Below are 12,764 nucleotides of genomic sequence, written 5' to 3'. Positions count from 1 at the left end.
TACACAAGTGAAGTCATACATTTTTTGGTCTAAAGAATGAGGAGAGCCATACGTAAAATATATTTTTATTGTAACGGTTTTGCTCAGAGGGTGGTTAAGAGTCAACCACATAGTGGCGGCATGGTGGCACAGTGGTTAGCACTGCTGCCTCACAGCGCCAGGGACCTGGGTTTGATTCCCGGCTTGGGTCACTGCCTGGAGTTTGAATATTCTCTGTCTGCTCTGGTTTCCTCCCACAGTCCAAGAATGTGCAGGTTAGGTGGATTGGCCATGCTAAATTGCCCCTTGGTGTCAGGGGGACTAGCTAGGGTAAATGCATAGGGATAGGGCCTGGATGGGATTGTGGTCAGTGCAGACTCGATAGGCCGAATGGCCTTCTGCACTGTGTAAGATTCTATGTACATTGATGTGGATCTGGAGCCATGTAGACAGACTTGGTAGGATGGCATATTTCCTTTCCTGAAAAACATTAGTGAATTAGGTAGGCTATTACACAACCTGAAGCAACTCCAAAACATGACAAAACAGCTCGCTTGATTGGCACAGCTTCACCATCTTAACCTTGCACTCCCTCCACCAGCAGCAATGTGTACTAGCTACAAGATGCACCCCAACAACTTGCCAAGGTTCCTTCGGCGCTTTCAAAACCTTTGACCCCTACTGCCTTGAAGAACAAGGGCAGCAGAGGCATGGCGACACCACCACCTGTAATTTCTCCTCCATGTCTCAAACCATCCTAACTTTGAACTGTACCACTGCTGGGTCAAAATCCTGGAATTTTCTCCCTAACAGCAGTATGAATGACAGTGGTTCAAGATGACTCACCACCACCACCTTCTCGAGGGCAACTAGGGATGCGCAATAAATGCTGGCCATAGCAGTGATGCTCAAATCCCATGGATGAGTTTTGAAAATTCTATCCAAAGTGCAGAACCCAAGAGACCTGGGGATATATACGCAAATCATTGAAGGTTGTAGGGCAGGTTGAGAAAATGGTTAAAAGACATAGGGAATCCTGGGCTTTATAAATATTATAGAAGCATAGGGTACAAGAGCAAGGAAACCACGATGAGATAAAATGCTGGTTTGACCTCAATGGGAAAATTCTGACCCATTTGCAAAATCGCGCACTCGGGAGAATCGGAAGAATTTGAGACTGGTTCTAGGGCTGAGGGACTTCAGTTATGTAAGTAGCTTGGGGAAGCTGGGGCTGATCTCTTTAGAGAACAGTAGATTAACAGGAGATTTAATAGACGTGTTGAAAATGAGGGGTCCAGAGCAGATATTGTTCCCATTGGGGGCAGGTTCACTGATATGAATGATTCCCAATAAAAACAGGAAAACAAGTGGTTATGATCTGGAATCCACTGCTTGAGTGGTAGTGGTGGTGGAGGCCAATTTTAATGGTCCCCTCTCCAATTTGACTCCTTTAGCCATTGACCTGAAAAATGAAGGGATATTAGAATTTTGCAGAACATAGCCAATAAATTGATTTCATAGAATCCTCACATTACAGTAGGAGGCCATTTGGCCTCCTGCACCAACCACAATTCCACCCAGACTCTATCCGCGTAACCCCACATATTTGCCCTGCTAGTCCCCCGGATGATAAGGAGCAATTTACTGTGGCCAGTCAACCTAACCTGCACATCTTTGGAGTGAGGGGGGAAACCGGAGCACCGGCAGAAACCCACACAGATACTGGGAGAATGTGCAAACTCCACACAGTCACCCAAGGCTGGAATTAAACCCGGGTCCCTGGTGCGGTGAGGCAGCAGTACTAACCACTGCCACCGCACCGCCCCAATTTGGAAAGGAAGATGCAATATGAGGGTAAAGTTAGCATGTTTATTGCTAACAAGTAAAAGCTTCTAAATGTATTTAAAGGGGGAGGAGATGAATGAAAACAAGCATGGATACCTTGGAGGCAGAGACTCGGGGAAATTATAATGGGGAATAAAGAAAGAAACATAATTAAATGGAAACTTTGAATATGTCTTCATGCTAGAAGATAGAAAAACATTTCTGGAAATGGTGGAGAACCAATGGTCTAGTGAGACGGAGGAACTTGGAGAAATTGGTATTGTAAAGAATGAGTACTGAAGAATTTAATGGGTCTAAAAGTTAGCAACTCTCAACCTGATTATCTACATTTTAGTGTTTTAAAAGAGGTGGCTGCAAAGGTTCTAGAATTCCTTAGATTCAACAAAAATTCAAGTCTACTTGAAATCAAACTTTCATCATACCCACTTCGAAATCCCTGATGCCAAATCCAGCTAAATTGAAAGTCTAACATAGTATTTTTGGGAATGTTAAATAAGTACTAATTTTCCTTGTTATACAGAAATGGCGAAAGGAGTACAAAATGTTAACTCAGGCCCAAGTTCAGTAGCAGCATCCACATCTTCATCAAGCTTCCAGTCCAATAGGTAAGTCTGCAGGAGCTCCTTCTTCACCTTTAATTTTCACACCTGATTTACCACAGCTGGGTGGTTTCATTTCATTATTCTGCTCTCAATATTGAAGCAGCCTTTGTAGCTTTGAAGCAACAATCTAATGAAGATTTTAAGAAACCATTTCCCATACAAGGCTGTTCAATTTGGCAGTTTGTATCTCTGGTTCTTCACAGAATCATAGAATCCTACAGTGCAGAAGGAGGCCATTCGGCCCATCGAGTCTGCACCGACCACAATCCCATCCAGGCCCTATCTCCATAACCCCATGCATTTACCCTAGCTAGTCCCCCTGACACTGAGGCAATTTAGCATGGCCAATCCACCCAACCCCCCTGCACATCTTTGGACTGTGGGAGGAAACCGGAGCACCCGGAGGAAACCCTTGCAGACACGGGGAGAACACGCAAATGCCATAGACAGTGACCCAAGCCAGGAATCAAACCCGGGTCCCTGGCGTTGAGGCAGCAGTGCTAATCACTGTGCCACTCTTCATTTGATATCATCCTCAAACCATGGCTTTGACGGTCTTAAAATTTCACTAGTTGACTTGCCTTTTAATCAGATTTGTCTGTACCAAGACTTCTGTTTTCTCATGTTATATCTTCAGTTTGTTTTCTACAAGCATTTGAATGAAAATGCTTCTAATAGTTTAAAAATCAAAACATTTGATTTGACTGAGTGAACTAGAACAGAAGCCTTTTGCTTTGAAAAAAGTCCGCTATTAATATAGTTGAATTCATCTGCATTCAGACCAGTCCTTCTCTTATTTACTACCATTTTTATTTTATCCCTTCCTCTCTCTGTCCTTTGTTCCCTCTCACCTCTGTTTCTTTCTTTTCATTTCTCTTGCATTTTCCCTTCCGCCTCAGATTTCTTTTTTTGATCCTCTTCAATAAATTATTTTACTTTCAGAGCATTTGGTGCAAGTGACGAAGTAGCCTTACCAACTGATACCGAAGTGGCCTTAGTGACCAGTCAAGCACAAGGAAGTTTCAATGGTACACACTATTCCGATCCCAGAATGGAGACCCCTACGTCCTATATTGAAGATGACGATGATGATGATGACGAAGAAGAGTATGAATGAATTAATGATCATTCTGCATTTCTTCCTATTTTCTGTTGCTTAAAGTGGCATCTCTGAAAAGAATTGTCTCTGACAGAGAGACTTTAAGAATTGTTATTTTGACTTGTGAGGGGTTTAACTTAATTCTATTCTCTTCTAATTTAAGCATAAAAAACATTTAATACAGAATTGTTGAGATACTTTTCTGAATTTAGGAGCAACAGTTGAAATTTTAAAGGAGTTTTTGCTTCTCCGTTGAGGACCTACAATGAGTTTTCTAACTGCACCAAGTGCAGCTATAAAAGCTACTGGTTGTTCAATTATATCTTGGGGCGCTATCACAGTAACATCTTTGGCTTCACTGCCTGGTACTGATGTTTACATGTTGTAGTTTTGCTATTCTCAGCTGAGCTGGTGTAGCACCTTACTCAAAAGCCCCATTTCAGGGGAGGAAGAAATGGAGTTGGTTACCTCCCCTGCTACAAGTTCACCTCCTGTTGGATCACCAAAAGGCATTGAAAGTGGTCATGGATGGGTCAGTGATTTGTTCTATCTCCTCAACTTGGAGAAGTTGTTTTGAATAAATAGTTGGGATAATTAAGGAGAAAGCGTTTATTAAAAAAATATGCTAGTGCGGAAAAAGATGTTTGAAGTGTTATACGTCATGTAAAAGCTTTTTGCTGTTGCCAGGAAACTTTGTAAAAGGCAATCCTGTGATTGGTTTAGTAGAATTTCTGGTACTGGGTCAAATACACAGTGTGCCACATAGTTCTATTTAGTATGTTTCTGGAGCAGCAGTAATGTATGAAGTACTTCTTAAAGCTTGATTTCACCTTTTCAAACACGAGTATAGTGGTGTATTCACTGAACAGATGCAGATCTTTTTACCCATCTTATCTTTGTAACCACCTACAAATAAATGCTGAACAAAGCCTGTTGTGGAATCAACAGTTTTTATTAAACACATTCTTAATTGAAAAGACTCTCTTGGATGACCCATAGAATTTAAGAACCTTTTTTTGCAGTGTGTATACAAATGTTTGGTTTTCTGCAACTAAGCTAGAAGCTTAATATTTACACTGTGGTATTTCTGGGATTACTACCTGTACAGATCTGTTTTGGAGTGAAATTGCTTTCGTAGTGCAGCAACAATTGTGTTTTCGGTGCACCTGGCTTTCTGATCCACCAATCCAATTTGGGTGTTTGCATCACTTTTCTCAGTGTGGCTAATTCCAGATCTTGTGCTACATGCTGTTGGAAGGTTGGAGGTGAGGTGCGCAGCAGGGTAAATGGGGATCATGCAAAACACTTGTACAAGTGCGTTTCTTATTAATAGATTGCAAGCAGAAAAAGAACAACTTTGCATCCTTCTCGTGGGACATTGGTATAGGACAAAAATCTGACGCATGTCTCGTTTAGCTTGACTACAGCTGACTTCCTAAACTGATGGACTTCCCACTGCCCATTTTGTGCTGTATAGTTGGTCTATTTTTATCAGTGAAGAAGTGGTTTGCTGGATTGTTTCCTGGAACTGAAGAGTTCAATTGTGAATAGCAGGCATTTCCTGTCTTCCTGGTGGAAGCATGCTTCCTGTTAATGATTTGAATGTTGGTTATGGAAAGTCTGCAACCTAGAATGGCTGTATTTCCTGGTTACAGTGCTTCATAAAAGTCAATTGGAAAGATTAAGGGGCGTTTGTATTGGACCCAGGTTTATTAGGTATATTTAAATACAATGAGAGTAAAGAAAATAGAATCAAGTTGTGAAGAATCCCTCAGAAGTATTGCTTTTGCCCTGTTGATTACAAGCAAAAGTGTTTCATGTATAGTTTTGTTATTCAAAACACTTTTCTTGCCCATCAGATTTTTCTCTCCTGAAAATATATACTGAGTACAGCAGTTTTGTCCTCCATGGTTTCTTTTTTCATGGTGTTCAGTTGTCTTTCTTTTCATGTTTACTTCATTGATTATTTGGAGCAATACAAAATGCACTTCACAATTCGCTAGTCATAATTTAACAAGAAGGTGAAATTCTTCCACCTCCAAAACAGTGCATTTAAAAATATTTTCCAGTAAGATCAAATAGCTGAAGATTCAAACTTGAAGTGAAACTTAAGCTAGTGTGTGTGTGTATGTGTGTCTCCCAGGTTTTGAATTTGAGCATTTGGATCGAATAAAGCATAGGAACTGTGGCCCCATAGTAACCTAATAAACTAAGTCTGTATCGTGATTCTTAAATTGATTTTAAGGAAGTTTCCTGAAGCAACTTTTTGAGGAACTTTGTACATTTTCAGAAACTTGTTCACAGAATTTTCTATAAACACTAGGTCTATTTGTAGACCATCTTGAGTATAAAGAGAAGGCAATAACTGGAATAGAAATTATTTAAGACTGACAAGTCTCTAAACAAAAACACCTGGAGCAAAGCAATCTGCAATATTAAAAATACAGTATTTAAAAATTTATGAATTCCCGAAGGTGTATATTTTGTTGCAATAGTGTGCTTCAGTGACGCAACATCTTTCTTCCACATTACGAACAATGTAGTTACAGATAATCTTTTCCTATCCTAAAGACTTTTTTGGTTGTAAAATGAGAGTTGGGGGAAAGATTGTAAATGTTGAGACAAAACCTGATTTCTCAATGCTGCAGTTCAATATCTGTAATTCAACCATATAATTCTGTCTACATTGTTACTTGCGAGGATGTTGTTTTTAGTTTCACGACTATCATTAAAATTTATAAGCTTGAAATAAAAATGTAATCTTATATTTGACTTTGGGTGAAAAATGCTATTTTTTTTGAGGTTTTAGCACTTGTGTATAACTTGCTAATAACTCTTGTTTTTTCATTTGTCATGAATTTTGAACAATGGCCAGAAAGAAATTAGTTGCCTATTGGTGTGGTTGTGGACGTCAATGATTGTCAGTGTTTGGGTATCTTCCTTGCCCTCCGATATCATTGTGTAGTTTTGTGTGAATTTTACTGCCTGGGGTGAGGAAGAGAAGTGGAATCGGAAGGTGAGACAAAAATTCAACTTAATTATAGTCCCAATCATTCTTTCTCTTTTTTAATTTAGTTCTGATCAATCCATTTTGGCTTAATAGTTGGTGTTAGGATGATTCTTCATTCCTTGCAAACAATTATTTGCCATACAATCTGGGAAAGTTACAGGATAGTATTTTTAAAACATTTTTCACGTGATATTTCCCCTGCCCAGTCCTGCATTTTATAAAAAGCCTCACTCTTGTTGTATTATTCTACATCAACTTTATTCCACCAGTGCTTAACACACAACGTTCTTAAGTTCAATTAGAGAAATGGAATTCACTACCTTTTACGTTTTTCAAACTATTAAACCTATTTCACACCATTTTCATTGCAGGTTGAATCTCAACAGTGATTCTGAAAAGTTTTCCAATATGGTGGCACTCTGAGCAACATTTTATCCCAGTCTCCAATTTCAGTTGGTTCAAAAGCTGGATTAATATTAAGCATACTTTGTTGGAACAGTCATCCTACAGCATCTGTTGTTCATATTTTTAAACTGCTTTTGATTCCCATGTGAAGGTGTCGTCAAATGAAAGGCTTGTATGGGTGGGGGTGAGTTTTCGTATCTCATGTCTTAAGGGAATTTTTTATTGGTACTGTTTCTAATAAAACAATTGGCTAGAATGACTGTTAAAATTCCCAATTATAGTATCAAACCTTGGATCTCTCATTCATGCTCCAGAAAAAGTTCATGAAAGTATTTACTACTCTGGTGCCCTTATAGTCAGGGGGGCTAGCTAGGGTAAATAAATGGGGTTATGGGGATTGGGCCTGGGTGGGATTGTGGTCGGTGCAGACTCGATGGGCCAAATGGCGGTCTCCTCCACTGTAGGATTCTATGATTCTATATTGCCACGTTTGCCTCCTGGCAGAATGCTGGTTGGTGCCCAGCACACGCCATTCATGTAATTGACAGGAATATTGGAGGAGGTGGGGTTGGTTGGTGGTGAAGTATCATTAAAATCTAACTTGGGGAAAACATTACAAAAAGTAAATTAAGTTTTTGCTTTTGGCAATTACAATTTGAATAATTGTGCAATGCTATCGGGCATAAAAAGCAATGGTCCTGTTATGATTGCAGCTGATACTATTGGACAAGTCAGACCCCAGAGTGGAACCCAGCTTGATGGATCGTCATGTTTTTGTTTGGATACGTGGAGGGTGACTGCTGAACAGTAATAAACATCAGTGGATGAACTTGTAACAAAAGAATGGAACATTCATTAAACAACAAAACATTAACTCTATTACACTACCCCTTCTTTCTCTCTTCCCCCCCCTTTCTGTGCTTTAGATTGAGGCTTAATCTCCAATCTCTCTATGCCTGTTCCAGTAGATTCTGAGATGCTACTTATATTGGGTACTTTCTTTCAACTGAACTCCCAACTACTTTCTGTTTCCCTATGGCCTCTGTTACTGGGCAACGGGCAGTTTTATTTACACTGTGTTTGCTAGAGTTGTAAAACCTCATTATAAATCCACTTCACACAAACTTATAAATATCCTAATAAAATAGCATCGTACAATATTTTTCAACCCCACAAGACAGTAAATGCAACAAGATTCGCAGAATTTGTACATCATAGCATTGTAAAATTTCCCTTGCGTTTCTTTTTTCCTCTTATTCCTAATGTTTACCTCAGCTAAGAACGTCCCATTCAAGTCCACAGTCCATTCATCCTGTTCATTAACTGTAGATGTAATTCCATTTCAAGCTCATGGTAAATTCTCACTTCGATTTAGCAAAGTCAAAATTTTTGTTCATTAACTTTTCTTCCCTGTCAAAACCTTTTAGCTGTTTGACAGTGTTGGAGATATTGGCTTGGCTTGACGTTCAGTGGTGTGGTCATGGTCCAGGGGGGAGGTAGGAGGAAGTATCTGAGAGTTGGCACTTGGAATATGGAACATTTAGTTCCAGGCCTACCTGGGTCCCCTCCCACAACTCCTTTGCTGGTACAGTGATAACTATTTTGGTGCCACTTCATGCTCTTGTCCGGACCTGGAAAAATTCATCAACTTCGCTTCCAGTTTCCATCATCTTCACCTGCTCTATCTCAGATACTTCCCTTCCCTTCCTTGACCTTTCTGTCTCCATTTCTGGCAGTAGACTATCTGCCAATATTCATTACAAGCCCACTGACTCCCTCAGCTATCTAGACTACAGCGCTTCGCACCCTACATCCTGTAAGGGCTCCATCCCTTTCTGCTCCTTCTCCATCGCATTTGTTTCAATGATGCCACTTTCGAAACTAGTACTTCTGCTATGTGCTCCTTCTTCCCAAACCATGGTTTCCTACCCACAGTTGTTGACAGTGCCCTCAAAAATGCGTGGTCCATCTCCCGTGCCATGACCCTCATCCCTTCTCATCCCTCCCAGAACAAGGATAGAGTCCCACTTGTTCTCACGTTTCATCCACCAGCCTCCACATGCAAAGCATAATCCTCTGCCATTTTTGCCAACTCCAGAATGATGCCGCCACCAAATGCGTTCTCTCACTGTGTCAGCTTTCCACAGAGACTGTTCCATCCAGGATAACCGAGTCCACTATACCCAACATCTCTCCCATCGCCCATGGCACCTTCCCATGCAATCGCAGAAGGTATAACACCTGCCCCTTTACCTCTTCTTCCATGCTTACCATCCAAGGTCCAAAACACTCATTCCAGGTTAAGCAGTGTTTCACTTGCACCTCTTTCAATTTGGTCTATTGCATTTGCTGCTCCCAATGTGGTGGTCTCTACATCAGAGACCAAACGCAGACTGGGTGATTGCGCACAGACCGAAGGTGCTTAGCAAAGCAATCAGGACCCTGACTTTCCGGTTGCTTGCCATTTTAATACACGATTCTGCTTCCATGTTCACATGTCTGCCCTTGGCTTGCTGCAATGTTCCAGTGAAGCCCAATGCAAACTGAAGGAACAGCATCTCATCTTCCAGCTCGGCACATTACAGCCTTCCGGTCTCAGCATCGAATTCAACAACTTCAGATGATTAGCTCTACCTCACCTTGACCCTTTTGTTTTTCATTTCATTTAATTTTTTAACTGTTCTTCCTTTTCTTTGTCTTTATTCTTCTTTCCTCCCCCCATTTTATCCCCCCTTTCCTTACCTTTTCTTCCCCTTTCCACCTTTTTTCTCTCTCTTATTTCCCACCCCCCCCCCCCCCCCCTTCATCTGTCACAGCTGACCCCCTGATTTCAGTTTCTCTGCTGTTTGGCCATTCACACCTTCTATTCTCTCTATGGGCTGCCATTAGCAGCTTTCCCCCTTGTTTTTGTGGCTATGACTCATCTTTCATTCCCTCTCCCTGCAGTATAAATATTTCCTACTTTCTATGCCTTTTAGCTTTGACGAAGGGTCATCTGGACTCAACGTCGGCCCTTTTCTCCTTACAGATGCTGCCAGATCTGCTGAGATCATGTACATCTGGAACAGCAAAGTCAAAACAGTCTTCAACCTTTTCCCTTTCCCCTGCCCATCACTACTGTAGAGGAGTTCACTGAGGATGTAGGTTTGGTGGGCTTCCAGTTTGTTGTTCTCAAGCAGGTTGCTTCTGTTCTACACTCCCTTACTCAGCTTACACAGTGGCAATGCACTTGTAACACAGCTGAACAGCCTCATATATCTCATCTGGAAAGAAGAGTGGGTGGTGGGGTGAGGGAAAAGGCAGAGTGATCGTGACTATATTATGCTGTTCATTGTACAGTAAATTCAAATAAAGTGCAAGGAACTGCACCACCCACTGAATATGGCCTTTTTCAACCTTGTAGTTGATTTTCCCAATTACAAAGGCTTATGGAATATCTTTAAATTTGGCACCCCTCGGATTTTTCACCATCCCCTTTTGCTTCATGATTATATGCAAACTGGTCCTCATCAGGCAAGTCACCAAAAGCCCTATCTCTGAAGACTGGGGTCAAGCAAGGCTGTGTCATTGCACCAACTCTTTCCATTTTCCACACTGTAATACTGCAGTTCACCTTCAGTGAAGTGTCCAAATGCATGGAAATAATCTACAGACGAGAGAGGAAATTGTTCAGCTTGCATTGACAACCATCAACCTCTGTCGTACAGCTGCAATATAACTCCACCAAAGCCATGGACCCAACCATTTTAGCACCACCTGGCCAGCATGTGACCAAGTCTCCAGATTGTACATTAGACTTATTAACCATCTCAGAAGCCATTAAACCAGAGTGGAAGATTGTCATCTTTGCTCCCAAGGGACTGCTTCATAAAATTGTTCCACGCTCTGTTACTCAGCATAGACTTAGTAGCTGCAACTTTGCAATGCATGCTGAATTCAACATTGTGGCTGATTGGTGATATGGTGACATCTTCAACCATGACACTTGTCTTCCTGATACTGATGTTCAAATAAACTCTACAGGCATTAGAGTCCATCTATTTGCTGCTGAAGATGTTCTCATTATGAGCTGCTATGGTATTATGGCTTTTATGTCTTTGTCCTGCATCAGAGGGATTGTAATCTTTTCCCTGAACTCATCCAGCAGTAAAACTGAGACAAACTGAGTGATTCTCATTGTTCAAGACACTTTTTACTTTCATCAAAGTTCTTCAAAGGCAGATTTTTTTCAAAGATCTGCTCATCAGATGCCCTTTCAGCCTGGTTCAATAATCCCTGATTATTAGAAAGTGTCTACTTTCCTCAGATCTTTATCAGGAGAGACATCCAAAAAAGTGAGCACTCTGTTGTATAGAAGATTATAATTATGGGATCTACTCAAAAGGATATAATATTTATGTATATTCCTTGCACACCACAGCTGTACGCTGTTCCCTCTGATTCAACTTGTCATTTACTTAGTGTAATGACCTCAACGAAGCCCATGAGGTTGGCCTCTTGGAGTATGAGCTCCCCGATTGAGGTAATGATTGACTGATATTCTGGATTCTGACTTTGTACCTGAAGCACTCTTAGGAGTGGAGTTAAGTCTGTAAATAAAGGGAATCTGGTGAAGGGACACCGGCCTCTGAGGAGTTATTTCACTTTGACACCCTAGATACTTGTGGTTGGTAGCTATTTCAATATACACATCATGAATGCATATAAGACCCTGAAGGGTCTTGACAGGGTGCATATGGAGAGGATGTTTCTCTTGTGGGAGAATCTAGAACTAGGGGTCATTATTTAAAAACATGGGGTCGCCCATTTAAAACAGATATGAGATGAAATGGTTTCACTCAGAGGATCGGAAGTCTCTGGAACTTCCTTTCTGAAAAGGCGGTGAAACCGGAGTCTGAATATTTTTGAGAGAGGTGGATAGATTCTTGGTAAACAAGGGGGTGATAGGTTATTTGGAGTAGGCAGGACGCAGGTTTGAGGTTACTGATAGATCAGCCATGATATTGAATGGTGGAACATGGTCAAGGGGCCGAATGGCCTACTGCTCCTTGTGTTTATGTCCGTAGCTTAACTGAAAAATATCGTTAACTGGATCTATCCTAAAGTCTGTAACTGGTTCTTTGCTCTTGTTTTTAATTCCATTTGAGAATTATACACCATTTCAGTAACTTCTCTACTGAGTTCCTATAGTTCCTTTTGAGAGCTATATGTATCATCAACTTCAGGATCATATTGTCGTTTTAATCTGATCAACTATCATATGGAGGGTGAAAGGTAAAGGTACACAACCCTGAGGAGACCCAGCATTCAGTAACATGGGCTCCAAGTAAATCCCAAAAATTAACATCTGTTGAGTCCTGTTGTGAAGGCAATCACTAATGTGAAGTAGGATTGGCATCAAGGTTTTTTAATTTCTCAATTAGCTTGAATGCTTGCATAGTGTTAAAAGCTGAAGAGAAAATAACAATATTCCGCCTAGTGGACAAGATGGTCAAGAATGTATGTAGAATGCTTTCCTTTGGGCGAGGTATTGAATACAAAACAGGGCTGTAATGATGGAACTGCATAAAACACTGGTTAGGCCACAGCTAGAATTTTGTGTACCGTTCTGGTCACCACATTACAGGCGGAAAATAATTGTTCCAAAGAGTGCTGAGGAAATGTACAAAAATGTTGCCAGGGTTTGAAAATTGCAGCTATGAGGAGAGATTGGATAGGCTAGGGTTGTTTTCCTTAGAACAGAGGAGGCTAAGAGATGACCGAATTGAGGTTTACAAAACTATGAGGTGCCTAGACAGGGTAACAGGAAATACTTGTTTCCCCT

At 40.9% G+C, this 12,764-nt stretch overlaps 1 protein-coding gene across 6 annotated transcripts in view; it reads left to right on the top strand.

The window, feature by feature from the left end:
* tfdp1a (transcription factor Dp-1, a) overlaps positions 1-6,297 on the top strand; it is a 62,335-nt gene extending 56,038 nt beyond the window's left edge. For 4 of the 6 annotated variants that reach the window (XM_078211834.1, XM_078211833.1, XM_078211836.1 and 1 more), the window contains 2 exons: positions 2,345-2,429; positions 3,369-6,297. In XM_078211834.1, the coding sequence (XP_078067960.1) occupies positions 2,345-2,429; positions 3,369-3,543 (260 nt within the window). In that variant the 3' untranslated portion in view covers positions 3,544-6,297. The remainder of the gene's footprint in view (positions 1-2,344; positions 2,430-3,368) is intronic. The other 2 variants (XM_078211838.1, XM_078211837.1) reach the window with 1 other exon arrangement.
* The last annotated feature ends 6,467 nt before the right edge of the window (positions 6,298-12,764 follow it).

The sequence above is a fragment of the Mustelus asterias genome, chromosome 4, assembly GCF_964213995.1.
Source record: "Mustelus asterias chromosome 4, sMusAst1.hap1.1, whole genome shotgun sequence".
NCBI classification, from domain to species: Eukaryota; Metazoa; Chordata; class Chondrichthyes; order Carcharhiniformes; family Triakidae; genus Mustelus; species Mustelus asterias.
The sequence above is the reverse complement of the archived record's forward strand: the minus strand, read 5'-3'. Positions and strand labels throughout refer to the sequence as shown.